This window comes from Scyliorhinus torazame, chromosome 13 (genome assembly GCF_047496885.1).
Source record: "Scyliorhinus torazame isolate Kashiwa2021f chromosome 13, sScyTor2.1, whole genome shotgun sequence".
In the NCBI taxonomy this organism is placed as follows: domain Eukaryota; kingdom Metazoa; phylum Chordata; class Chondrichthyes; order Carcharhiniformes; family Scyliorhinidae; genus Scyliorhinus; species Scyliorhinus torazame.
In genome coordinates, this window is record NC_092719.1 from 80298251 (window position 1) to 80324469 (window position 26219).

At 50.1% G+C, this 26219-nt stretch overlaps 1 protein-coding gene across 4 annotated transcripts in view; it reads left to right on the top strand.

Moving 5' to 3' along the window:
* Nucleotides 1–26219, top strand: part of plekhg7 (pleckstrin homology domain containing, family G (with RhoGef domain) member 7) — a 190263-nt gene that overhangs the window by 122549 nt on the left and 41495 nt on the right. For all 4 annotated transcript variants that reach the window (XM_072471859.1, XM_072471861.1, XM_072471860.1 and 1 more), the window contains exons 3-8: nt 4719–4744; nt 14660–14793; nt 14973–15013; nt 19830–19925; nt 21123–21272; nt 22594–22689. In XM_072471859.1, the coding sequence (XP_072327960.1) occupies nt 4719–4744; nt 14660–14793; nt 14973–15013; nt 19830–19925; nt 21123–21272; nt 22594–22689 (543 nt within the window). The remainder of the gene's footprint in view (nt 1–4718; nt 4745–14659; nt 14794–14972; nt 15014–19829; nt 19926–21122; nt 21273–22593; nt 22690–26219) is intronic.

Consider the following 26219-nt stretch of genomic DNA (forward strand, 5'->3'; position numbering starts at 1 on the left):
TGCGCACCATCGCCACATTGGCGGCCCAGTAGTACCCACAGAGGTTGGGCAGTGCCAGCTCCACCCCCCCCACCCCCCCCCATCCCTACTCCGCTCCAGGAACACCCTTTTCACCCTCGGAGACCCTCGCGCCCACACAAACCCCGTTATGCTCCTGTTGACCCACCTAAAGAAGGCCGTCGGGATAAGAATGGGGCCGCACTGGAACAGGAACAAAAACCTTGGGAGCACCGTCATCTTAACTGACTGCACCCTACCCGCCAGGGACAGCGGCAACGCGTCCCACCTCTTAAACTCCTCCTCCATTTGCTCCACCAGCCTCGTGAAATTAAGTCTATGCAGGGCCCCCCAGCTCCTGGCCACCTGGACCCCCAAATACCTGAAGCTCCTCTCCGCCCTTTTTAGTGGGAGCTCGCCAATCCCCCTCTCCTGGTCCCCTGGGTGAACCACGAACAACTCGCTCTTCCCCATGTTGGGCTTGTACCCCGAAAACTCCCCGAATTCCCTGAGGATCCTCATTACCTCCGGCATTCCCCCCACCGGGTCCGCCACATATAGCAGCAAGTCGTCCGCATAGAACGACACCCTATGCTCCTCCCCACCCCGCACCAACCCCCTCCAGTTCCTCGACTCCCTCAGTGCCATAGCCAGGGGTTCAATCGCCAGTGCGAAGAGCAGGGGGGACAGGGGACACCCCTGCCTCATCCCTCGATGCAACCGAAAGGACTCAGACCTCCTCTTGTTAGTGGCCACACTCGCCATCGTACGACCTCGTACAACAGCCTAACACACCTGACGAACCCCTCTCCAAACCAAAACTTCTTCAGCACCTCCCACAAGTACCCCCACTCTACCCTATCGAACGCCTTTTCAGCTTCCATTGCCACCACTATCTCCGGACATTCGATTTCAACTGCCTCCCCTTCACAAACCCCGTCTGGTCTTCGTGGATCACCTGCGGCACCCAGTCCTCAATTCTCGTGGCTGAGACCTTCGCCAGCACCTTGGCATCTACGTTTAACAACAAAATCGACCTGTAAGACCCACACTGCAGGGGATCCTTGTCCTGCTTCAGGATCAAGGAGATCAGTGCCCGGGACATCGTCGGGGGCAAAGCCCCCCCCCCCCCTCCCTTGCCCCATTGAAGGTCCTAACCAGCAACGGGCCCAACAGCTCCACATATTTTTTGTAGAATTCAACCGGGAAACCGTCCGGCCCCAGTGCCTTCCCCACCTGCATGCTCCCTATCCCTTTGGCCAGCTCCTCCAGTCCAATCGGGGCCCCTAATCCCACCATCAGTCCCTCCTCCACCTTCGGGAACCTCAATTGGTCCAGAAAGCAGCCCATCCCTCCCTCCTCCAGTGGGGGCTCGGACCGATACAGTTCCTCATAAAAGTCCCTGAAGACCCCATTGATGCCAACCCCAATCCGCACCACACTCGTTCCCCTATCCTTAACTCCCCCGATCTCCCTAGCTGCGTCCCGCTTCCGAAACTGATGCGCCAGCATCCAATTTGCTTTTTCCCCATATTCATAAACCGCCCCCTGGGCCTTCCTCCACTGCGCCTCCGCCATCCTGGTGGTCAACAGGTCGAATTCGGCCTGGAGGCTATGCCTCTCCCTCAACAGTCCCTCCTCAGGCACTTCCGCATACCTCCTGTCTACCCTCACCATCTCCCCCACCAGCCTCTCCCTCTCCCCCTCCTCTCTCCTCTCCTTGTGGGCCCTCTCCGAACCACCGCCTCCCAGACCATCCCCACTCGGACCTCCCCAGTATTGTTGGCCTCCAGGTACCTCTCTATGCTTCCTCGGACCCGCTCACCATCCGCCAACAGCCCCACCTCCAAGCGCCACAATGGGCGCTGGTCCCTCTCCTCACCCAGCTCAATGTCCACCCAATGCGTGGCGTGGTCCGAAATGGCTATTGCCGAATACTCGGTATCTTCTACTCTCGCTATCAGCGCCCTGCTCATAATAAAAAAGTTAATCCGGGAATAAGCCTTGTGGACATGTGAGAAGAACGAAAATTCCGTAGCCCCCGGCCTTGCAAATCTCCAAGGGTCCACCCCTCCCATCTGGTCCATAAACCCCCTCAGCACTTTAGCCGCCGCCGGTTCCTACCCGTCCAAACCTGGAGCGGTCCAGTGCCGGATCTAACACCGTGTTAAAGTCCCCCCCCCCCCCCCATTATCAGGCCCCCCACTTCCAAATCCGGGATCCGACCCAACATGTGCCGCATAAAACCCGCATCGTCCCAGTTCGGGGCATACACATTGACCAGCACCACCCTCTCCCCTTGCAACTTAGCACTTACCATTACGTACCTGCCGCCACTATCTGTCACAATGCTCGACCCCTCGAACGACACCCTCTTTCCCACCAAGATTGCCACCCCCCGATTTTTGGCATCCAGCCCCGAATGAAACACCTCACCTACCCACCCCTTCCTCAATCTTACCTGTCTGCCACCTTCAGGTGTGTCTCCTGGGGCATGACCACATCCGCCTTCAGCCCCTTCAGGTACGCGAACACCCGGGCCCGCTTGACCGGCCCGTTCAGTCCCCTTACATTCCAGGTTATCAGCCGGATCAGGGGGCTACCCGACCCCCCCCCCCCGGCCGACTAGCCATGACCCCTCCTCGGCCAGCCATGCGCCCGCAACCCACGCGCGGCCCGCACCCCGGTCCCAACCTCCTTACTCGCTCCAGCTCCCCCTTGACCATACCAGCAGCAACCCGGTTCCACCCCACCCCCCCCTCCCCCCCAGCTAGGACCCCTCCTAGCTGCCTTGCTCCCCCCCATTGCACTCCTGCAAGTCAGCTGACTCCTGCTGACCCCGGCCACTACCGCCTCTCCTTCGACTCCTCCCATTGTGGGACATCCCCTCCTCCTTCATTACCCACCAGCAGGCTTTCCGCCTCCCCCTTCCATCCCAAGCGTGGGAAACAACCCTCACTTCCCCGCCCCGGCACCACCCCCTCCAGCCTTCAGCGCGGGTAAAAGCCCGCGCTTTCCACCTGCCCGGCCCCGCCTCCTCTGACGCAGCTCCTTTTACAGGCCCAGTCCCCTCACCCCCGACTCGGGCCTCCCCCTCCCCCACATGACCCCATCTCCCCTACCGGCCATCCACCCCTACTCCATTTACATGTCTCCCTCCAAGAGCCCACCCGACAGACCCAACCAAAACAGTGCCCAACCCACCCTAACCACCCACACCGAATCAAAAAGAAACAAGAGCAAAGAACCCCCCTCAAAATGTAACACAACAACAGCAATCCCCGACCACCCATCCCAACCCTCAGTTTGTGTCCAGCTACTCGGCCTGAACAAAGGCCCACGCCTCCTCCGGGGACTCAAAATAATGGTGCCGGTCCTTGTAGGTGACCCACAGTTGAGCCAGCTGCAGCATGCCAAACTTCACCCACTCCCTGTGCAGCACCGCCTTTGCCCGGTTGTATCCGGCCCTCTTCTAACACTTCATCCGAAAGTTGGCTCTTGCGACAGTGCAGTGCTCCCTCATCGCTTCCCTGGAGTGTCAACCTAGGTTGTGCGCTCTGGACTGAGGAACAAACCTACGCCCGACTTAGAGACAAAGATGTTACATCGGCAGTTAGGAACCAGCCCAGTGAGAGAGACAGTTCTCGATATTTTCTTCAGTGAACCTGTCTGTGTTTATACTTTGCAGGATCCTTTATTTTCAGGTCAGAAACCTCAAACCAAGTTTCTTTGGGGCATTTTAAGTTGGGCCCACCAAGGCAGGCTTACACATCTGGCTTTCTGATTCTGTCAACAATCAGGAATTATCCAACATTGTCATTTGGTAAGCATAAAGACATTCAGAACGCACAAAACAGTTGGTAGATTAAACCTACGATTATACCTGTCAATTCTGGATGTATGGAGGGGGGAGCAAAGGTGCTGAAGGTGGTCACATGCTACACTGCATCCATTGCTGTCGATATTTCACATGGGAGAGGCTGATCTGTTCAAGTAACAGGTTTGGTAAAACATGCCATATGTTGGAATTTTATTTTGGACAACAGAAATCATGGTTACGGAGAGGAAAAATATCAGAAAGCATTTTGAGAGAAATGTAGGAACCCAGTGGCCAGCCCACTCGATTACAGTGCTGAATTTTCATTCGGAGTTCCATTATGAATTAGGAACTTGTAATGGAAAAAAATTAACACTAACATGTAGCCTAAACATAACAACAAGAACTCCCAATGGTGCCCACAGGAAGTGTGTCAAGATTTCTCCCTCAATCAACACCTAAAACAAACTGGGCGGGATTCTTTGGCCTCACAGCCGCTGGGAATTCCCATTGAAGCCACCCTACACCGCCGGGGAACTCACGGGTAGGAGTGCGCTGCCTGGGGGACCAGAGAATCCCGCCTCCAACAAACGACCGGAAAATTCCGATCACTATCTGGTCATTTTCTGTGAACGTGCTGTGTACTAATTGCCTGCTGTGCTGCCCACGTTCCACCAGGGACTACACTAAACATTTCCACACATGATTCTGAATGCACCATCTTCTCTGCTGTCTCTGAACCACATTAAATATTTTGTTCAAACTAATTAAGTTGTGCTTGATCATCCAATCATTTTTATATTATACAGTTCAGTCTTCTGTTGCAAAAAGTATGAGAAGTATGAGAAGACTTTCCTGACTATTTCCTGATTCTCAATTTATTTTATTTCTTCTCTCTTACCAGACGATCCAAGAAGCAAAGCCTGAGAGGTAATGCAGCATCACATCCATACTTGATTGCAGCTATAACAATACCCATTCTGTTTTCTGTGCCTGTAGTTTATATGGGGGTTAACTGATACCCAGGTGTACCTGCAAAAACAGATCTCTTCTCATTAGAACCACACAGATTACGAGTCATATAATGGAAGTGTTTAAAATAGAAAGGGTGGATGGAAGCAGAGAGGGTGCCTTGTGTTGCAGTTGTACCATTCCCTCCCTCTGGGCCTGAAGCTCCGGGTTCAAGTTCCACTCCAACATTTGATGGCCATGGAAGGTGCGCTCATAATGTGAACAAACAGGTTTATTATTGGTTAAAGCAAATTACTGCGGATGCTGGAATCTCAAACAAAAACAGAAAATGCTGGACAATCTCATCAGGTCTGACAAAATCTGTGGAGAGAGAACGGAACTAATGTTTCGTGTCCGGATGACTCTTCGTCAAAGCTCTTTGTTTATTATCAGCCTGTAAATCCTTCCAATGTGCCTGATGGCAGGCAGTAAGAGTGGGAGAGTTTCCTGGTCGGTCATGCTGCAGAAGGCAGTAGCAAACCACTGCAGTACTTTGATCAGCAAAATCATGAACCAATCCAATGGAAATCCATGGTCGCCAACATGGGGGCCTGGTACATGGAGGAGGAGGACATAAAAGCACAACAATTCCTGTAGTTCAAGGGCCTAGAGTAAGGGGCTACGGTACAGATTATATATTTTGGGTTAGAACAGAGATGAGGAGAAACCTCTTTACACAGAGTTGTGAGCTGTAGAATTCACTTGCAGAGTGTGATGAATGGGTAATGTGCCTTTAAGATCATGCATGTGATGTCCCTTTAAGACTGGGTTTGGAACCCCAGGGGACTCCGCCTCTGGCTCCACCTCCCAGGGGCCGGATATAAGGTGACCTCCTGTGGGCGGCGTTCAGTGAGCTCAGTGGCTGGCGAAGTTCTCTGTTTATTAAAGCCTTCGTTTTAAGAGTACACTCTCTCGTGTCATAATTGAGGGTATATCGCAGAGTTAGTAATTGAGGCAGACCAGACATCGATGTTAACAGTGAAACTCACAGAATCTCAGAATTGTTAGGATGCAGAAGAAGGCTATTCAGCCCGTCATGTCTGAAGTGGCTCGCAAAATGAGCATTCTGACTTCGTGCCATTTTCCCCACAACACTGCACATTGCTTCCATTCATATCATTACCTCTTACCCTCGATTGAACCTGCCTCCACCACACTTCCAGGCCGTGCATTTCAGACCCCAACCACTTGCTGTGTGAAAAAAGTTTTCTCCCACATCACATTTTCTTCTTTTGCAAATCACTTTAAATCTGTGCCCTCTCGGTCTTGATCCTTTTATGAGGGGGAACAGTTTTTCATCATCTACCCTGTACAGCTCCCTCATCATTTTCAACATCTCTATCAAATCTCCTCTTAGCCTTCTTCTGCCCAAGGCGAACAGTCCCAGCCTCTCCAATCTATCCTCAAAACCGAAGTTTCTCATCCCAGGAACCATTCTTGTAAACCTCTTTTGTGCTTCTTAATGTGTTTACATCCTCCCTATAGTGTGGCACCCAGAACTGTACAAAATAATCCAGCTGAGGTCTAACTAATGTCTTGCATAAGTTCAGGATAACCTCCTTGCTTTTGTACTCTATGCTCCTAAAGCCCAGGATACTATATGCTTTATTAACTGCTCTCCACCTGTCCTGCTTTTAATGATCTATGTACAGATACACCCAGGTCTCTCCGCTCTGTTCCTCCATCCCCTTTAGAATATTACCCCTTATTTCATATTGTGTCTCCATGTTCCTCCTGCGAAAATGGAACACCTCACACTTCTCAGCATTGAACTTCACCTGCCACCTATCTGCCCACTCCACCACCTTATCTATGTCCTTTTGAAGTTCTACACTATCCTCCTGACCATTTACCATGCTTCCAAGTTTTGTATCATCTGCAACTTTGCTAATTGTCCCCTGCACACCAAGATCTAGAGCATTTAAAAACCAGGAAAAGCAAGGGACCCAACACCAACCCCTGGGGAACACCATTACAGACCTTCCTCCGGCCTAAAAAATATCCATGAACCACTACTTGCTGTTTTCTGTTACTCAGCCAATTCTGTATTCATGTTCCTACTGTCTCTTTTATTCCTTGAGTTATGACTCTTCTTACAAGTCTCTAGTCCAGTGAATGCCGTTTGGAAGTCCATGTACACCAGATCACAGATTATTGGAATGATTAGGTGGTTAAAGTGATATGGGAAGAGGGCGGGTAAATGTGAATCGGACAAGTTGCTCATGTGGAGAGTAAGCACTGAGCCAGATCAGGAGAAATTAGGAAGGGTGATTAAAAGTTTGATAAAAATCATGGATTGGGACGGCATGGTGGCACAGTAGTTAGCACTGCTGCCTCACAGCGGCAGAGATCCAGGTTCAATTCCAGCCTTGGGCCACTGCCTGCATGGAGTTTTGTTATGGGTCAGGGTTTAGAGAACCCCAAAGTGTATCATGGAGCTCACCTGACCCACAACTATTAATAGATTGTGGTATGGGGAGTACACGGCCCACTCTACAAGTGTGGTACTTCAGAAATGGACAAGTATTTTTTAAAACAGCAAAACAATGTTTATTCTATGAACTCAAGTTAACCTTTCTAAAACAAACAGTGAACATCTTAGCAACCAGTAAATCAAAGATAACCTCCAAAGAATACAACACTAAGTAATCCGCAAGCTGTCCTTTTCACATCCAAAAGACTTAACAAACCTTTAAACAGGAGCACATTAGGTTTACATTCACTACTAATAACATTTATAATTCTGAATTCACCAAATGATCCAGAGATAGTCTTTGGATTGCAGAGAGAGACCAGCAGTACAGCTGCTTTGTTTGACTTCAGCTGCAACACACACTGAAACACGAAACCAAAAGACACAGACAAACCCAAGCTTTTCTCAAAGTGAAACTAAAAAGCAGAACCAGAGCTCAGCTCCACCCACACTCTGACATCACTGCAGTAACATGAGCAGCTAACCATTTCTTAAAGCGACATTCTCATGACAGTTTGCACATTCTACCCGTGTCTGCGTGGTTTCCTCCGGATGCTCCGGTTTCCTCCCACAGTCCAAAGGTGTGCTTGTTAAGTAGATTGGCCATGATAAATTGCCCCTTAGTGTTGAGGGATGTGCCGGTTAGGTTATGGGGTGACAGGGATAGGGGGGGGGGGGGGAGGAGTGGGCAAGGGTGGAGTGCTCATTCGAAGGGTCAGTGCACACTCGATGGGCCGAATGGCCTCCTTCTGCACTTTAAGGATACTATGATTTTAAGGAGCATCTTTAAGTAGAGAGGGGGGAATATTTAGAGGGGCAATGACAGAGTCTTATGTCTCAGGCAGTTGAATGTATGGTTACTAATGGTGGAATGATTAAAATTGGGGTTGCTCAAGGGGCCAGAATTGAACGAGTGCAGAAAGGTGTTGAATTCTCAGGAGAGGAATGGACATCTTAAACTCCTTTAAGAAGAATGAAATTATAATATTCGCTTTGGTGCAGAAGGGCTGCAAAATCTGAATGAAATAGATACTTGAGAGTTCCTTCTGTTTACATTTACATAGAATTGGAGAAGTTTGTGGAAGTCATAATGAAATTATGCCAGTTCTCATCGGGGCACACTGTAAGTAAATGTCCATTTCTGATGATTGGGATACAAGGCATATACTGAAGGGTTGTTGGCAGTGCAGAGATCCGAGTTATGAGGAAAAAACTGGAGGAATTTGGCTTCTTCAGTTGTGAAAACCTTTTCATTCATTTAACTGTAGCTGGAGAATCTTCATGTTCCCACACCAGTAAAGTAAGATAAAGTCGCCACAGTCCCAGATGACCATAGGCTGCTTTCTCCTTTGAGGCGGAAAGATGACTGGTGGTGATTTAACGTGAGGATCACCACACCAATAATGCTTCTGTGAAGAAGCTTGGGACATTTCATTGCATAAAAATAATTTAGACAAGCAATTATTGCGGTCATTAGTATTATTATGGAGGTGGTTGTATAGAGAGGCACATATAACTCAGGGAATGGAAGTAGCAAATCTGGAATATTACTTTAAACATTAAGAACAGAACAAGGGTTTATGGTTTACAACTGTAACATGCAAGTTTTCTTGACACCATTGCCACTTATCCTATGTTAGCAGCCCATTTTACTTCAATAAGAATATAAAAACAAATACATTTAAAAATACCATTTATAAAATTGCCAATGTCACCAAATTGTTGGGGGGCAGTCAATACTGAGGAGAGCTGCGGCAAATTACAGGAGGACGTTAATAAGGCCACAAAATGAATACACAATTGGCAAATGAAGTTCAACATAGTTAACGTGAGGTGGTGCACTCACTACTTCAAAGGTGCAAGTCGAAGTGAGGTGTAGGAACAATAAGGATATTCGAGTATAAATACACCGATCACTAAAAGTTGTTTCACAGATCAACAAGGCCACAATAAAGCAAGCTAAGCATTAAACTGTATGAATTGAAAAATGGTGAATTTATGCTCAACGTGTTTTGTTCGGCCACTCTTAGGCAGTTCTAGTCACCGTATTATAAAAATGATATAGAAAGTGCAGAGAAGATTTACAAAGAAGGTGCCATAAATATATAAGCCAGGAAAGGCAAAACTGGAGTCAATTGGAATCAGAGGAAAACTCTCCACTGGTTGGAATCATATCTTGCAGGAAGGAAGATAGTTGTGATTGTTGGAGGTTAATCATCTCAGTCCCCAACCATCGCTGCAGGAGTTCTTCGGGGTACTGTCCTAGGCCCAACCATCTTCCACTGCTTCATCAATAACCCCTCCATCATAAAGTCAGAAGTGTGGATGTTCACTGATGTTTGCACAATGTTCAGCACCATTCGTGACTCCTCAAATGCTGAAACAATCCATTTGCATTAAGTCCAGGACATTATTCCGGATTGGGCTGACACGTGGCAGGTAACATTTATGCCAAACAAGTACTAGGCAAAGACTGTCTCCAACAAGAGAGAATCCAACCATCTCCCCTTGACATTCAGTGGCATTACCATTAGTGAATCTCCCACTATCAACATCCTGGGGGTGACCATTGACCAGAAACTGAAGTGGACGAGCCATATAAATACTGTGGCTACAAGAGCAGGTCAGAGGCCAAGAATCACCTTTCGACTCCCCAAATGCCTGTCCACAATTTACAAGCAACAAGTCAGGAGCGTGATGGGATACTCTCCACTTGCTTGGATGAGTGTAGCTCCAACAACATTCAAGAAGCTTGACACAATTCAGAATGAGGCAGTTCACTTACTTGGCACCCATTCCTTAAACAGTCACACCATCCACAACTGATACACAGTGGCAGCCAGGTGCACCGTCTACAAGATACACTGCAGGATCTCACCAAGGCTCTTCCAACAGCACCTTCCAAACCTGTGACCCCTACTATCTAAAAGGATAAGGGCAGCAGACACATGGGTACACCACCACCTGCAAGTTCACCTCCGAACCACACACCATCCTAATTTGGAAATATATCACTGTTCCTTCACTGTTGCTGGGTCAAAGTCCAGGAACTCCTTCCCTAACTGCAACGTGAGTGTACCCACACCCCATGGACTGCAGCGGTTGAAGAAGGCAGCTCACCCACTACCTTCTCAGGGCAATTAGGGATGGGCAACAAATACTGGTCTAGCCAGCGACACCGACATCCCGTGACAGAATGAATATAAATAATAGATTGATAGGCTGGATGTTTTTTCTTCGGGGAAGGCTGAGGAGTCACCTAATAGAGATTCTGTAAAATGTTGAATGGTTTTGATAGAGTGGATGCAGAGAGAATGTTTACTCGTGTGTTGAAAGAGCATAACTAGAGACTGTCAATATAAGATAATCACCAAGAAATTGAATAGTGAATTCAGAACTCCTTCACCCAGAGAGTGGTGAGAATGTGGAACTCACTGTCACAGTGAGCAGTCGGAGTGAATAGTATAGATACATTTAAGGGGAAACTGGACAAATATATAAATGGGAAGGGATTAAGAGGGTTACTCTGATAGATTAAGGCATAATAAGATGGGAGGAGGCTCAGAGTGGAGCATGAACTCCAACATGGACCAGTAAGGCTGAATGGCTCATTTATATGGCATATATCCTACGTCATAAAAGCAGATGTAATCCAGGCGGCCAACTCAGTATCACCCATTCTATACCATCGCACAGCCAGAATCTATCCCAGAGTGAGATCCATCACATTCAATTGTCTTCCAGTGTTGTGCAGGATTAAATAAAAGAGGATCAAATCATTGTCCTTTGTCATTCAGTGGCATTACCATCGCTGAATCCCCCACTGTCAACATCCTGGGGGTGATCATTGACCGAAACTGAACTGGACTAATCTTATAAATACTGTGGCTACAAGAGTAGGTCAAAGGCTATAAGCCCTGCAAGTAACTCGCCTCTTGATTCCTCCAATCTACAAGACACAAGTCAGGAGTGTGATGGAAAACCCTCTGCTTGCCTGGATGCATGCAGTGCCAACAATCCTCAAGAAGCTCAACACCATCCAGGACAAAGCAGCCTGTTTGATTGGTATCCCTTCCACAAACATTCACTCCCTCCACCACCGATGAACAGTAACAGCGGTGTGTATCCTTTACAAGATGCACTACAACAACTTACCAAGGCTCCTTCGACATGTGCGGAGTCTGCATGTTCTCCCCGTGTTTGCATGGGTTTACTCCGGGTGCTCCGGTTTCCTCCCACAGTCTAAAGATGTGCGGGTAGATGGATTGGCCATGATAAATTGCCCCATAATGTCCAAAGGTTAGGTGGGGTTGCTGGGTTACTGGGGTTGGGTGCAGGTGTGGGCTTCGATAGGGTGCTCTTTCAGGGGCCAGTGCGGACTCGATGGGCCGAATGGTCTCCTTCTGCGCTATAAATTCTGTGATTCTATGACATCTCCTTCCAAGCCCATGACCACTACCATTGAGAAAGACGCATGTGAACACCACCACCAGAAGGTTCCCTCCAAGTCACTCAATACCCAGACTTGGAAATATATCACCGCCGTTCCTTCACTCTTCCTGAGTCAAAATCCTGGAACTCCCTCCCTAACATCATTGTGGGTGTACCTACACCTCAGAGATTGCAGCAGTTCAAGAAGGCAGCTCAATGCCACCTTCTCGGGGGCAATTAGGGATGGGCAATAAATGCTGGCCTAGCCAGCGATGCCCACATCCCGTAAATTAATTTTTAAAAACCCAGAGTCATTTGAGAACCAATTGGGTGGTAGACCAGGGGCCTTTTCTGGTTGGGTAAGCTGGGATCTGTCGCTCACCCGTGCTTATCGGACTCCGTTCAACCCCATCTGAGTGACTTTTAACACAAACACTGTTGCAGTGTTCAGCAGCTTCAGGCACTGGGTTTCAGAGCCCCCACCATCACTCTGTCATCAGAACTGGCAGAAAAATCTGTTAAAGATTAACATTGACACTTACTAATTTTGCTATTTTGCTTCATGATATCAAGCAGTCCTTTCTATATGACACTTCCTGAGGATCATTCAGCTATGTCACTCGGAAATATGAATAGAATCTCTCAATTCCTTCAGTCTATGAAGACCAACCCCTTTTAAAAGCCTGTTTATTGAAAGCCTCACACTTGCATTATAAGCTTTCTGAATGGACCCAAATTTAATGTATAAGGGTCCTTCCTGTTTATTCCCTTATTTCGTTTTTGTTTATTTTGCCGTTTTTATTTTTGATCCATGGATGATTAATGGACATGTATCTTTAAGTCAAGCTGCAGAGAGGAGTGTGGAATTCAGAAGTTACAGGAGATTACACTCTTTTAGTTTGAACAGGAAACCTCAGATGTTTCAGCACCAGAGAGAGATGGTGGGGACTTGGTTTGATTGAATAGCTGGTGGCCAATGAATTGGCCAAAAGGCCATACTCTGCCTGGTAATAGGTGGTGACTGGATCTTATCCCTTGGGGTGGTTCTCAGAGAACTCAGGGAGCAGTTGATTCTCAGGCACACAAAGACAAGGACCTGCTTTCTCTCACTTGCCAGAAAGGCTGTGAGTTTTATTTCTGAAGCTACAGAGACCCAAATGAATCTGCGGTAAAAAGAAAACCTCGAACTGAAAGCAAAGTTTGAAGAGGAGTAAGGTGCCGGAAGCAACCATCTAAAACAAAGATTATTTTTCCTTTTACTTATGATTTTCACCCTCCCCTCCCCTCTGTCCGTCTTTTGTGTGTGCAGAGGGTGGGAGCAAGTTAAAGTGGAGTATTAGGAATTGGATAATAGTTAACCCGTTGTTTTTGCTGCATATTTCATTATAGTTCTTGTTATAAATAAACAGTAATTGTATTGAAATTTACAAACCTGGTGACGGTAATTATTGGGCAGCCAAGGGCCAAAGACGTCAGGTATTTTTCTAAGAATTATTGGTTAATTCCACTTGTGTTGTGACTCTGGGTGAGGTGCGGCTGGAATTGTCCGCACACTAGCCCAGGGTGTGGTAACAAATACTAGAGGGGCCCATTCAACAGATCAGATTTCATCTGGAAAAGCAGGTCAGATTAGGCCAATACACTTGTAAACTGTGTCAGCGAACATACATGGACAATTTGCAGCATGGAACCTTTTTAATGGATAACTTTTATAAGGCTCAAAGTATGCCTCGTGGAAAAACTAACACGCAAACAGTAAAGTCCAAACATATGATGCAAACTGAGTATTTGTAAAAAGCAATAACTCGGGCTGATTATTTTCATCGAGTTAGTTGGAGCTTTGGGGTAATAAAGGATTAGCTGGTTTAATTACACCTTGGGTTTCCTATCATTCAAATCGATTGGACACTGGTGATTAATGACGAGTGAGTGACTAACAACCATCGGTCAGAAGGAACAGCCTGTATAGTAACCAGGCAACAGAAACAAAAGCTGTGTTTGCAAGAAACATTTGATCATATTTCGCCCCCCTTCTTAAAAGATTTCCACCATTTCTACAATGATGAAGTGTGTGAGAAGAGAAAAAAGCATCATAATAATAATCTTTATTGTCACAAGTATGCTTACATTAACAGTGCAATGAAGTTACTGTGAAAAGCCCCTAGTCGCCACATTCCGGTGCCTGTTTGGGTGCATCTTGGCAAAGATTTTCAACTTGCTAACCTAGTGTAAAAGCGGGGTTAAAATTTGATTCCCCATGGTAGAAATGGCCCAGTTTAAATTTCCAGTGAGATCAATGGTGATCGGATTCAGGCAGCTTCGACCTCAGGTAATCAAACCACGTCACCAGCTTTACAAATGCTAGGAATCTAAAGAACAGAAAGTGCTGGGAATACCTAGGGGAGATGGTGTGGTTGTGGTAAATGATGGCAGTGGTAATGTCACTGGACTAGTAACCCAGAGGCCCACGTTAATATCTGGGGACAGGAGCTCAAATCCTGTCATGGCAGCTGACGGAATTTAAATTCAATTAATAAAATCTGGAAGATAAAGCTAGTCTCAGTAATGGTGACCAGAAAACTATCATCGATTGTTGTAAAAATCCATCTGGTTCATTAATGTGTGAGTGGGATAGGAAGTGGGGCAGCAGAAATTTACTCGGAATCTTCGACACACAGAGTAATTCCCCGACTACTTTGGGCAGATCAGCAGAAATAATGAGCTCATGCTTTCTCCAGAGTGGGGTGGGCCACTACAACAAAGAGGGGGTGCTTTGATTGCACAGAACAGGGGAAATAGAAGAGTTCAGTGTGTGCCTGATTGGAATATCAGAGGTTAGCTTATTTGGTACTATATCTTTAGAGATTGAGATGGGTGTTAATCTAATATTGCCCATTAAAATATTCACTCTGTTCCTTTCTCTGTTGCAGGAGCTTGTCGCACCGTCGTCGCAGCTCTTTAGTTGTTTGTTTACCTGGGCTGGAGATATTTCCCGGAGATTTATTAATTTCTAATGGCGCTGAGCATCTTTACCGTACAGCGTCAACACCCGCTCTCAGTACAGGTAAGCTCACAGACCTGTATGCCAGTCGTATCAGTTCTTCTAGATCCTGTTTTCGATGTTGACAGCTCGTATTTCAGAAGCTTGGCTATTCAGTGGGCTGTGCATTGGGTAATTTGAAGAATTGCGACCTGCCGGATAAGATGGCAAAATTCTAAAGCCACCCCAATTTTCTCTTTCAGAGTCCAAGAAGTCAAAGTGGCCCTTCACCAAACGAGGAATGGTAATGCAGTGTAATGTTTTAATAGAGCGTTTAATGTTCTGGCACTCCTTCAGAATTTGTAGGTGGAATATGATACAGATTGAACAAATAGTTCATGTATATTGGGCAACTTGTGTCAGACACGTCCCAAGATAACAGTGAGTTGTACCTCAGTCACCTCCTTGTACGTGAGATGGGGGAGGTTATGTTTCAGTGATTTTCTCAAACACAGAAAAACATAGCAGGTACAAACTGGTTTAACCTGGCCTGAAGCGTAATCCTAATGCACTGTACCTCTGGTGATATTAATTGTCTATTCACGTATCAGTAATATCAATGACTAGAGGGATTTCTGCTGATAGATTTGAGAAACATTTACTTGTTTACAGATAGGTGGCTGATAGAATATTGTTTAGGTTTGGAGGTCCCTGGGGTGTGGATAATTTATATGATGTTGGGCGGGATTTTCCGGTCCATCAGCCACGTGTTTCTCAGCCACACATCGTTCGCTGGCAGCGAGATTCTATCTTCCCGCCAATTGTCAATGGGATTTCCCATTGTAACTGTCCCACATTGCCGGAAAACCTGCGGACAGCGATGCACTACCGGCAGGAAACGTGAATCGCAATGACCTGAGAATTCTGGCCATTATATTTGGTCCTGGATAACTAGGTCATGGGACATCTTGTGGGAGGAGGCAAAATAATGCCTTATGCTTTGGATAATGTTATAACCTACAGTGTTGCAGCAACCTTTCTCCCCGTTATTCTCATCGAATATGAGTTGCCCCGCTAAGGGGGCAGGGAACCTGAGGCTATTCATGATTGAGTTCTATCTAAAGTCGGCCAGGTGTGGAGCCGACAGAGCTGTCCCAGCTGGGATCTGACGTATATTGTAAATATAATTGCTTTACAATAAACCTTGTTTTATTTTCACCAACTTGGTTCGGACTTGTTTATGGCCTACAAAAAGGTACAGATGATGTAATTAAGGGAGGAGCTAAGTCTGTCTATTGTTTCAGTTTGCCATAGAATTTTAGCCTGCAAAAAAGTGTCTTTCAGTTTTCTCCTGAGTGGGATGTCCACAGAAAAAAGAAAGTAAACCTGATTGTTAACTTCAGTTATAAGTGGTACTTGAACTGTATTGGTTTGGTGAATTGGAATATATTGTTGCAGATGTGGGCTGTAAGTTTAAAATTTTCTATGTATTTAAGAACTGTTATAACTGTTATCTGTAAACCTATTTCTTTTTTACTAATGTGGTTAATTCTGTGTTTAAGTTAAAGTTTATTTTATGCACTCACCTTTCCTCACAATTTTACAAAAAGCAAATAGTTGGGTTTTCATCCAGGATCCGAATACTAAGGAGAACAGTCCCAACTTTTCCAATCTATCCACGTAACTCAACTCCCTCATCCCTGGAACCATTCTTGTAAATCTTTTCTGTACCCTCACTAATGCCTTTTCAAAATCAATTTATGGGATGGGGTCCCACTGGCAAGGCCAGCACATGTTGCCCATCCCCAATTGTACTTCAGAACTGTTAAGAGTCAACCACATTGCGGTGGGTTTGGAGTCAGGGGCGAAATTCTCCCCAAACGGCGCGATGTCCGCCGACTGGTGCCCAAAACGGCGCCAATCAGACGGGCATCGCGCCGCCCCAAAGGTGCAGAATGCTCCGCATCTTTGGGGGCCGAGCCCCAACATTGAGGGGCTAGGCCGGCGCCGGAGGGATTTCAGCCCCGCCAGCTGGCGGAAACGGCCTTTGTTGCCCCGCCAGCTGGCTCGGAAATGACATGTCGGGGCGGCGCATGCGCGGGAGCGTCAGCGGCTGCTGACAGTTTCCCGCGCATGCGCAATGGGGAGAGTCTCTTCCGCCTCCGCCATGGTGGAGACCGTCGCGGAGGCGGAAGGGAAAGAGGCAGTGGTGGTAGTGAAAGGTGGCACAGGCCCGCCCCCGGATCGGTGGGCCCTGATCGCGGGCCAGGCCACCGTGGGGGCACCCCCCGGGGTCAGATCGCCCCGCGCCCCCCCCAGGACCCCGGAGCCTGCCCACGCCGCCTTGTCCCGCCGGTAAATAGGTACTCTAAATTACGCCGGCGGGATAGGCAATTTATCGGCGGGACTTCGGCCCATCCGGGCCGGAGAATCGAGTGGGGGGGGGGGGGGGGACGCCAACCGGCGCGGCCCGATTTCCGCCCCCGCCAAATATCCGGTACCGGAGACTTCGGCAACCGGCGGGGGCGGGATTCACGGCGGCCAACGGCCATTCTCCGACCCGCTGGGGGGGTCGGAGAATGACGCCCCTGATGTCAGCCAGGGTAAAGACGCAGGTTTCTTTCCCTAAAGCACATTAGACAATCAATTATATTGGTGGCACAGTAGTACAGTGGGTAGCACTGTTGCTTCACAGTTCCAGTGTCCCAGGTTCGATTCCCGGCTAGGGTCACTGTCTGTGTGGAGTCTGCACGTTCTCCCTGTGTGTGTGTGGGTTTCCTCCGGGTGCTCCGGTTTCCTCCCACAAATCCCGAAAGACGTGCTGTTAGTAATTTGTACATTCTGAATTCTCCCTCCGTGTACCCGAACAGGCACCGGAATGTGGTGACTAGGGGCTTTTCACAGCAACTTCATTGCAGTGTTAGTGTAAGCCTACTTGTGACAATAAAGATTATTTTAAAAATTAGTTGTCACAGACATTATTACTGACGTTAACTTTCAATTGCAGATTTATTGATTGAATTTAAATTCACTAGCTGCCATTGGTGGGATTTGAACCCGTGTCCCCAGATCATTAGCCTGGCCTCTGGAATTCCCACTATATTACCATCCCCCCAATAATCAACTTCATATTCTTCCTGATGTGTGGTGCCCAGAACTGGATTCAGTATTACAGTTGAAGATGAACCAGTGTTTTATAAAGGTTCATCAGAGTCCCTTACTTTTGTACACTATGACCCGATTTATAGATTCAGGCTCCACATATCCCATAATAACCACTTTCTCAGCCTATCTTGTTAGCTTCAATGCATTGTGCACAAATGCCTTCAGATCCCTCTACACCTGCATTCTCTTTAAAATTAAATACATTTGCTGTCTCTAACCTGTCTGGCCAATGTGATGCCAGTCCAACATGGGTAACACTTCTCTGTCCTCTGAAGTTGCCCAACAAGTTTCTCATTTGTTACCAGAACTGTAACCATCACCACTGCCACCAACCTGCCGCCGTCATCTCCCCCGCCGCCACCACCGCCGTCATCTCCCCCGCTGCCACCACCGCCGTCATCTCCCCCGCCGCCGTCGCCTCCCCTGCCGCCGCCGCCGTCGTCTCCCCCGCCGCCGTCGCCGCCGTCGTCTCCCCCGCCGCCGCTGCCGCCGTCGTCTCCCATGCCGCCGCCGTCATCTCCCCCGCCGCCACCACCGCCGTCATCTCCCCCGCCGCCGTCGTCTCCCCTGCCGCCGCCGCCGTCGTCTCCCCCGCCACCGTCGTCTCCCCCGCCGCCGCCGTCGTCTCCCCCGCCGCCGCTGCTGCCGTCGTCTCCCCCGCCGCCGCCGTCGTCTCCCACGCCGCCGCCGTCGTCTCCCCCGCCGTCGTCTCCCCCGCCGCCGCCGCCGTCGTCTCCCCCGCCGCCGTCGTCTCCCCGCCGCCGTCGTCTCCCCCGCCGCCCCCGCCACCGTCGTCTCCCCCGCCGCCGCCGCCGCCGTCACCCCGGCCGCCGCCGCCACCGTCGTCGTCTCCCCCTCCGCCGCCGCCGCCACCGTCGTCTCCCCCGCCGCCACCGTCGTCTCCCCCGCCGCCGCCGTCGCCACTGTCGTCTCCCCGCCGCCACCGTCGTCTCCCCCGCCGCCGCCGCTGCCGTCTCCCCCGCCGCCGCCACCGGCATCTCCCCGCCGCCACCGCCACCGGCGTCTCCCCCGCCGGCGGCGTCTCCCCCGCCGCCGCCGCCTTCCCCGCCGCCACCGGCGTCTCCCCCGCCACCGGCGTCTCCCCCGCCGCCGCCGCCACCGGCGTCTCCCCCGCCGCCGACGCCACCGGCGTCTCCCCCGCCGCCGTCTCCGCCGCTGCTGCCACCGTCGTCTCCCCCGCCGCCGTCGTCTCCGCCGCCGCCACCGTCGTCTCCCCCGCCACCGTCGTCTCCCCCGCCGCCGTCGTCTCCGCCGCCGCCACCGTCGTCTCCCCCGCCACCGTCGTCTCCCCTGCCGCCACCCCCGCCGCCACCGTGGTCTCCCCCGCCGCCGCCACCGTCGTCTCCCCCGCCGCCGCCACCGTCGTCTCCCCCGCCGCCACTGTCGTCTCCCCCGCAGCCACCGTCGTCTCCCCCGCCGCCGCCGCCGCCACCGTCGTCTCCCCCGCCGCCGCCACCGTGGTCTCCCCCGCCGCCGCCACCACCCCCACTGCAACCCTGAGGCAAATTGCGAGAGGGCAAACAATGTCCACCTTGCCGGAGGAGCCCACATCCTGTGAGTGAAGATTGTAGGAGGTCCACACAGTCGGGGGAGAGACTCACGTACTAACCGCACATATAAATTAGTGACACCATTGAACAATTTCCGCATTGTTCCTTTTCAAATGTCAGTAAGTTGTACTCGATGTAGGTGGTGTTTGTGATGAGGGTAGATCGTGACGTCGAGGAGGCGAAGGCCTCCATACTCATGGGCTGCACGAGGGGGTCAGGGACCTCCCAGCCTATCTGGAGATATATTTAAGGATTGAGGTAAATTGATCCTGACTATCCCCAAATCAATCCTTATACAGGCAAACAACACCCCTCAGAGTTCTGTCTGACAGATGTGCAAATGAATTTTTTTATCACACTAAATCCACACATTTTTGTTTTCAGAGTAAAGTGAAACAAAAGCAAATATCGGACCTGGAAGGCCTGCTGGCGGCACTTGAGATTGGGAACTGTACAGATCACGGCTTTAAACAGTACCAGGTATTTTGTTCTGGCTCATCACTAGCACTGATCAACCATCTGTCCTGTCCTCACACGCACCCTCTCTCAGTCACCAGTGTGAATAAATTGAAAGCTCAGTTCTCCCTGAGTCTTGGCTCCTGAAGGAACCCCGCTGATGCTGTTTCTAGATTCTGAACTACTGGTATTTACAAACACACAAATTGTTATGAACCCCCTCTCATCTTAGGAACAGGAAATAGGCCATTCAGCCCTGTACCACCATTCAGCTGGATCACAGTTCCGTTTACACACCATACCCTGAGAATTATAGAATGGTTGGATCACAGAAGAAGGCCATTCAGACCACCATCACCTTGCTGGCTCTTTGCAAGAGCAACTCACCACTTTGCCTGCTTTTCCCCGTATCCCTGCAAATCTTTTCTCTTCGGGTAATTATCCAATTTCTCATGAAAACCATGATTAAATCAGCCTTCACTATGATCTCAGGTCCTAAGCACTTGCTGCCTTAATAAAGTTTCTCCTCATGTCTCATCTGGTTCTTTTACCAGTGTCATGTGAGAGTACCTTTCAGAAATGGGTGTTTATCTGTGATGTGTGGGTGGAGCTGGGCTGTCTGTCAGCTTTTTACTTTCGTTTTAGGCTGTTTGCTGCAGGGTGTGTTTTAGTTTAGCTTTCAGAGCTGGATAGCTGAATCTCTCTGTAATCTAAAGACTGTAAATCGATCCTTTGGTGATTTAAAACTAATAACTGCTCTCAGTAGTGACTTTAACCTGATGTGCTTTTGTTTAAAGGTTTTTTTTAAGTCTTATGGATGTTAAAAGGAAAGCTTAAACGATTACTTAGTGTTGTATTATTTGGGGGTTGTATTTGAATTAATGGTTGCTAAGATGTTCACTATGTTTTGAAAAGGTTAACTTGAGTTCATAAAATTGTTTTGCTTTAAAAAATACTTTTCCGTTTCTGCTGTACCATACCTGTAGAGTGGGCCGTGTGCTCCCCATACCACAACCTATTAAAAGTTGTGGGTCAGATGAACTCCATGATACACTTTGGGGTTCTCTAAACCCTGGCCTATAACACCAGTCACCTTCAATCGCCTTCAATCTGTGCCCTTGACCCCCCTGACAAGGGATCACTTCCTCCCTATCTACTGTCTCCAGACGCGTCATGATTTCGAAAGTTCCTATTTCTATAACGCTTAATCTATCTTGTCAGGATAAAAGCTGGACATATGCGACGAAGATCCAGAAGTTTAACCCAGAGACCAGACCTGAGCAAAAGGATAAGAAGCTACAGCAGGCCATGTGGGAGATCTTCACCAGTGAATGTACCTACTTCAGTGACAACTTATTGGTGATGGAGGAGGTGTGTTTGGCAATCTTGTCCAGCACTCCAGTCTTAACTGTTAACGGTGTTCATAAGAAACAAACCAAGAATCGATCCAATGTGCAGTGAACTTACTGGGCATCTAGAATGTTCTGCATAGCTGGGAGTCAATTAATATAGATTCCTGAAGCATGAAGTCTTAAAACATTTTTTTTTGTAAGCTTAAGAGTACAAATAGTTCCTGTGGACATTTTGCTTCCGTTTGCCTGGTTCCAGTTTCTCATTGCCCCTCCCACAGTTTCAAATTGTCCCATCCCAATTCCTGGAGCCCTTCCCCCAGCCTGTCCCTAGATCCTCCTATCCCCAGCTCCATGTATCCTCTCCCCCAGCTCCACGCAGCTCCTCCCCCAGCTCCCTGTAACACCTTCCCTAACTCGCCATAGCCCTTGCCCTAGCTTTCCATAGCCGCTCCCAATTTCCCAGTAATCCCTCCTCAGCTCCCTGTAGCCTATCCCCATCTACCTGTAACTCCCCCATCTCCCTGTAACCCTTGCCCATCTCCCTACGGCCTCTCCCAATCTCCCTGTAACCTCCCCATCTCCCTGTAACCCCTCCCCATCTCCCTACGGCCTCTCCCAATCTCCCTGTAACCGCCCCAGCTCCCTGTAGCCACTCCCCATCTCTCTGTAGGCACTCCCCAGCTCCCTGTAACCCCTCCCCAGCTCCCTGTAACCCCTCCCCAGCTCCCTGTAACCCCTCCCCAGCTCCCTGTAGCCTCTCTCCAGCTCCCTGTAACCCCTCCCCATCTCCCTACGGCCTCTCCCAGTAACCTCCCCAGCTCCCTGTAGCCACTCCCCATCTCTCTGTAGGCACTCCCCAGCTCCCTGTAACCCCTCCCCAGCTCCCTGTAGCCACTCCCCATCTCCCTGTAACCCCTCCCCTGCTCCCTGTAACCCCTCCCTAGCTCTTGTAATTCAGCCATTGATAGCTATAACAACTCATAAAGAAGCTGTTGTGAATGAAGTTGAATTTTATTACAATTACAGGCTCAGTACAGCATCTCACTTCCAGTGCAGACCTGACTGGGAGGATAGATCTGATCAGGCCCGGAGTTGTGCCTGCTTTCATCCCCTGCCTTAGCACGCCCAGGGTGATTGGCTTCTGCCCCCTACCTAGAAAGCTCATACCGAGTCCCACAGGGAGATCAATGATTGTTTCCTCATTGTCCTCATGGGAAGTTACACATTTGTCATATTAGGAGCAAGGATTCCCCAGAATGGCTCTCCATTTTATTAGTTAATGTGGACTTTGACTCCCTAGTTTTTCAGAAGTTTCACATTGTTTTGTTTCTGTTCTCAAGGTCTTCCTGAACACATTGAAACATCTACAGAGCAGAGGATGGCTTCTGGACATTGATTCATGGAGACTGTTTGCGAACCTCAGGGAACTGTCCAAGGTGAGCAGAGCAGGGAGGATGTACAATGGTCTCACACTCAGGCTTTGACATCTCTGTATTGAAGTCCATCTACCTCAGGTAGACAGAAGGAACAAAACTTTCAACTTCAAGTGGGCCCTTAAATTTGTGGTAGTAACTTGGCCACTTTTCCTTTCCTTTACGCTCTTAGCATGCTGAGTGAGTGGTAATAGTTCTTAGCTTCAGTCCGTGCTGTGAAACTAAAACACCTTAAATTTCTTGGGCTGGATTCTGACTCCCCGCCGGGTCGGAGAATCGCCGGTGGTCAGCATGAATCCCGCCCCCGCTGTCCTCCAAATTCTCCGGGTCCCCAAAAATCGGCTCGGCGTGAGTCGCGCCGCCCGCCTCGGAGAATGGCGGGGTCCGGCATGACTCAATGGGCTCCGGGGCTGCCCGAATTCTCCGGCCCGCAATGGGCCGAAGTCCCGCCCGTTCTTTGCCAGTCCCGCCGGCGTAAATTGGAGTAGGTCCCTAACCGGCGGGACCTGGTGGCGCGGGCGGCCTCTGGGGTTCTTGGGGGGGTGGGGGGGGAAGAATCTGGCCCCGGGAGGTGCCGCTACAGTGGCCTGGCCCGCGATTGGGGCCCACCGATCCGCGGGCGGGCCTGTGCCTTGGGGGCACTCTATCCTTCCACACTGGAGGCGGTACCGGTCCGCCATTCCCGGTGCGGAAGTGAAGCCCTCTGCGCATGCGCGGGGATGACGCCAGCACTGGCGCTCTCCCGCATGTGCCTACTCGCGCCGGCCGGCGGAGGCCCTTCGGTGCCGGTTGGTGCGGCGCCAAGCCCCTTTCCCGCCGGCCGACGGGGCGCAAACCACTCCGGGGCGGGCCTAGCCCCTGAAGGTGCAGATGATTCCACACCTTTGTGGCAGCCCGGCGCCGGAGTGGTTCACGCCACTCTGTCCCGCCGTGACCCCCCGCCCCGCCGGGTCGGGGAGAATCCCGCCCCCTATGCCTTTATCGAAGCTTCATTGTAGTCCTAGTTACACTGGAGACTCACTCTGTATCTTGAATAAAGGGGTAAGTGTATATTGTGTGACACAAGATGTTTTGGTGTAAACTGACACACATCATACTCCCAGTTTCGTTTACACTGAAAGACTGACAACATTTAAGGAACAATGCTGACATGCTGTAAGGGCCATAATATCTGCATTCAGTGGAAATCTTATCCATGAGGTAATGTACTTACCCTAATTGTTAGCAATCCATTTCTTACCAGTTCTGAAAAAATGTCAATGGGCCCAAAATGTTAAATCTGTTTCTGACCACATATGCTGAGCTTATCCAGCATTTTCTGATCTTATTTCAGATTTACAATATCCTCAGAATTTTGTTTTTGTTTCTTATCTGTAATATTCATTCCATCCTGACCATTGCTCCATCACTGGCAGCCCCTCAACTTCTGTTCCCACCACCTGAGTTCTGTTCTTTGTAATTCCCACCCTGAGCCCCTCCAACTCTCCCTCCCCTACCCTGAGCCCCTCCAACTCTCCCTCCCTCACCCTGAGCCCCTCCAACCTTCCCTCCCTCCCCCACCCTCAGCCCCTCCAACTCTCCCTCCCCCACCTTGAGCCCCCCCAACCCTCCCTTGAGGCATGATCAATTTGACTGGAGACTAAGTTGAATTCAAACTGAGGCTTTATTAGTATCTAAAGTGTGGCCTCCTACAGCAGCTGACAAAATGGCTGTGAGCTGAAGGCCACGCATATTTACAACCCGGCTCCTGGGTGGAGCTAGCATGCAGGGGCCCAGGTGAACCTGTAGTGCAGGTTCTACCGTACAACCCCTAATATAAGAACACAGTGGTTTACCACATTCACCCCCTGTTAAAATTGAGTCCGGTGGGGGTGGTGGATAACTATATACAATTAGCAATCTTTAATATTTACAGAGCAGTAAAAAAAAAAAGTCTCTGGTCATCCGGCGGGCCGGTCAGAGGTTCAGCCGGTCCGGCGCCTTGATCGTCCTCTGGGATCGACGAAATGGAGCCGGCGATGTTGGTGTTGTCGTGGTCGAAGTTGACTCCGGGAGCATGCCGAAATCCTCTTCATCAACGGGGGTGGGCAGCGGGAGGACGGACGGGTCTAGGGGGGGGGGTGATGGGGGCGGCGGGGGAGGGTGACGCCGGGGGTGGTGTGGGGGTGGAACCTGCTGGTGCCAGGTCCCTGAGGGAGACGGTATCCTGGCGGCCGTCGGGGAACGCCACGTAGGCGTACTGTGGGTTTGCGTGGAGCAGGTGCACCCTTTCCACCAACGGATCCGTCTTGTGGAGCTGCACATGTTTACGGAGAAGCACGGTTCCCGGAGCTGTGAGCCATGTTGGGAGCGATACCCCGGATGCGTTCATGCGGTGTACTGTTAGTAGCAGTGCTGAGTAATGAGCGAATGGAATGTAGTGCATCAGGGAGGACCTCTTGCCCGTGGGAGGCCGGGAGATGTCTGGACCGTAGGGCCAGCTGGACGGCCCTCCATACCGTCCCATTCTCCCTTTCTACCTGTCAGTTTCCCCGGGGGTTGTAGCTCGTCGTTCTGCTGGAGGCGATACCCCTGCTGAGCAGGAACTGACGCAGCTCATCGCTCATGAATGAGGATCCCCTGTCACTGTGGATGTAGGCGGGGAAGCCAAACAGAGTGAAGATATAATTAAGGGCTTTAATGACGGTGGCAGACGTCATGTCGGGGCATGGGACGGCGAAGGGAAACCTTCATCGATCACACTGAGGAAATATGTGTGTCGATCGGAGGTGGGGAGGGGGCCTTTGAAATCCACGCTGAGGCGTTCAAAGGGGCGGGAGGCCTTCACCAGGCGCGCGCGGTCCGGCCGGTAGAAGTTCGGCTTGCACTCCGCACAGACCTGGCAGTCCTTGGTGATCGTCCTTACTTCCTCGACGGAGTAGGGCAAATTTCGTGCCTGAATGAAGTGGCACAACCGAGTGACCCCTGGGTGACAAAGGCAGTCGTGCAGGGCCTGGCACATGTACCTCGGGATCGGGCGTCTGGGGGCTTGTTGAGTTTGCCGGGGCAATACTTAATCTCGTCATTATAGATGGAGAGCTCGATTCTCCACCGCAGGATTTTGTCATTTTTGATCTTGCCCCGCTGTGTGTTGTTGAACATGAAGGCAACCGACCGTTGTCAGTGAGGAGAGTGAATCTCCTGCCGGCCAGGTAATGCCTCCAATGTTGCACAGCCTCAACGATAGCCTGGGCCTCCTTTTCGACAGATGAGTGCCGCATTTCGGAGGCATGGAGGGTGCAGGAAAAGAATGCCACGGGCCTGCCTGCCTGGTCAAGGGTGGCGGCAAGGGCGACGTCCGGTGCGTCGATTTCTACTTGGAAAGGGAGCTCCATGAGGGGGCACATGCGGTCGTGATCGGGCCCCAGAACTCCGTTCTGGACTACGTAGCTGAGGATGGCTAAGCAGTTTGTACGGAACACACACTTCTCCTTGTTATACATGAGGTTGAGGAGAGTGGCGGTGCGGAGAAATTTAGCGAGGTTGGCGTCGTG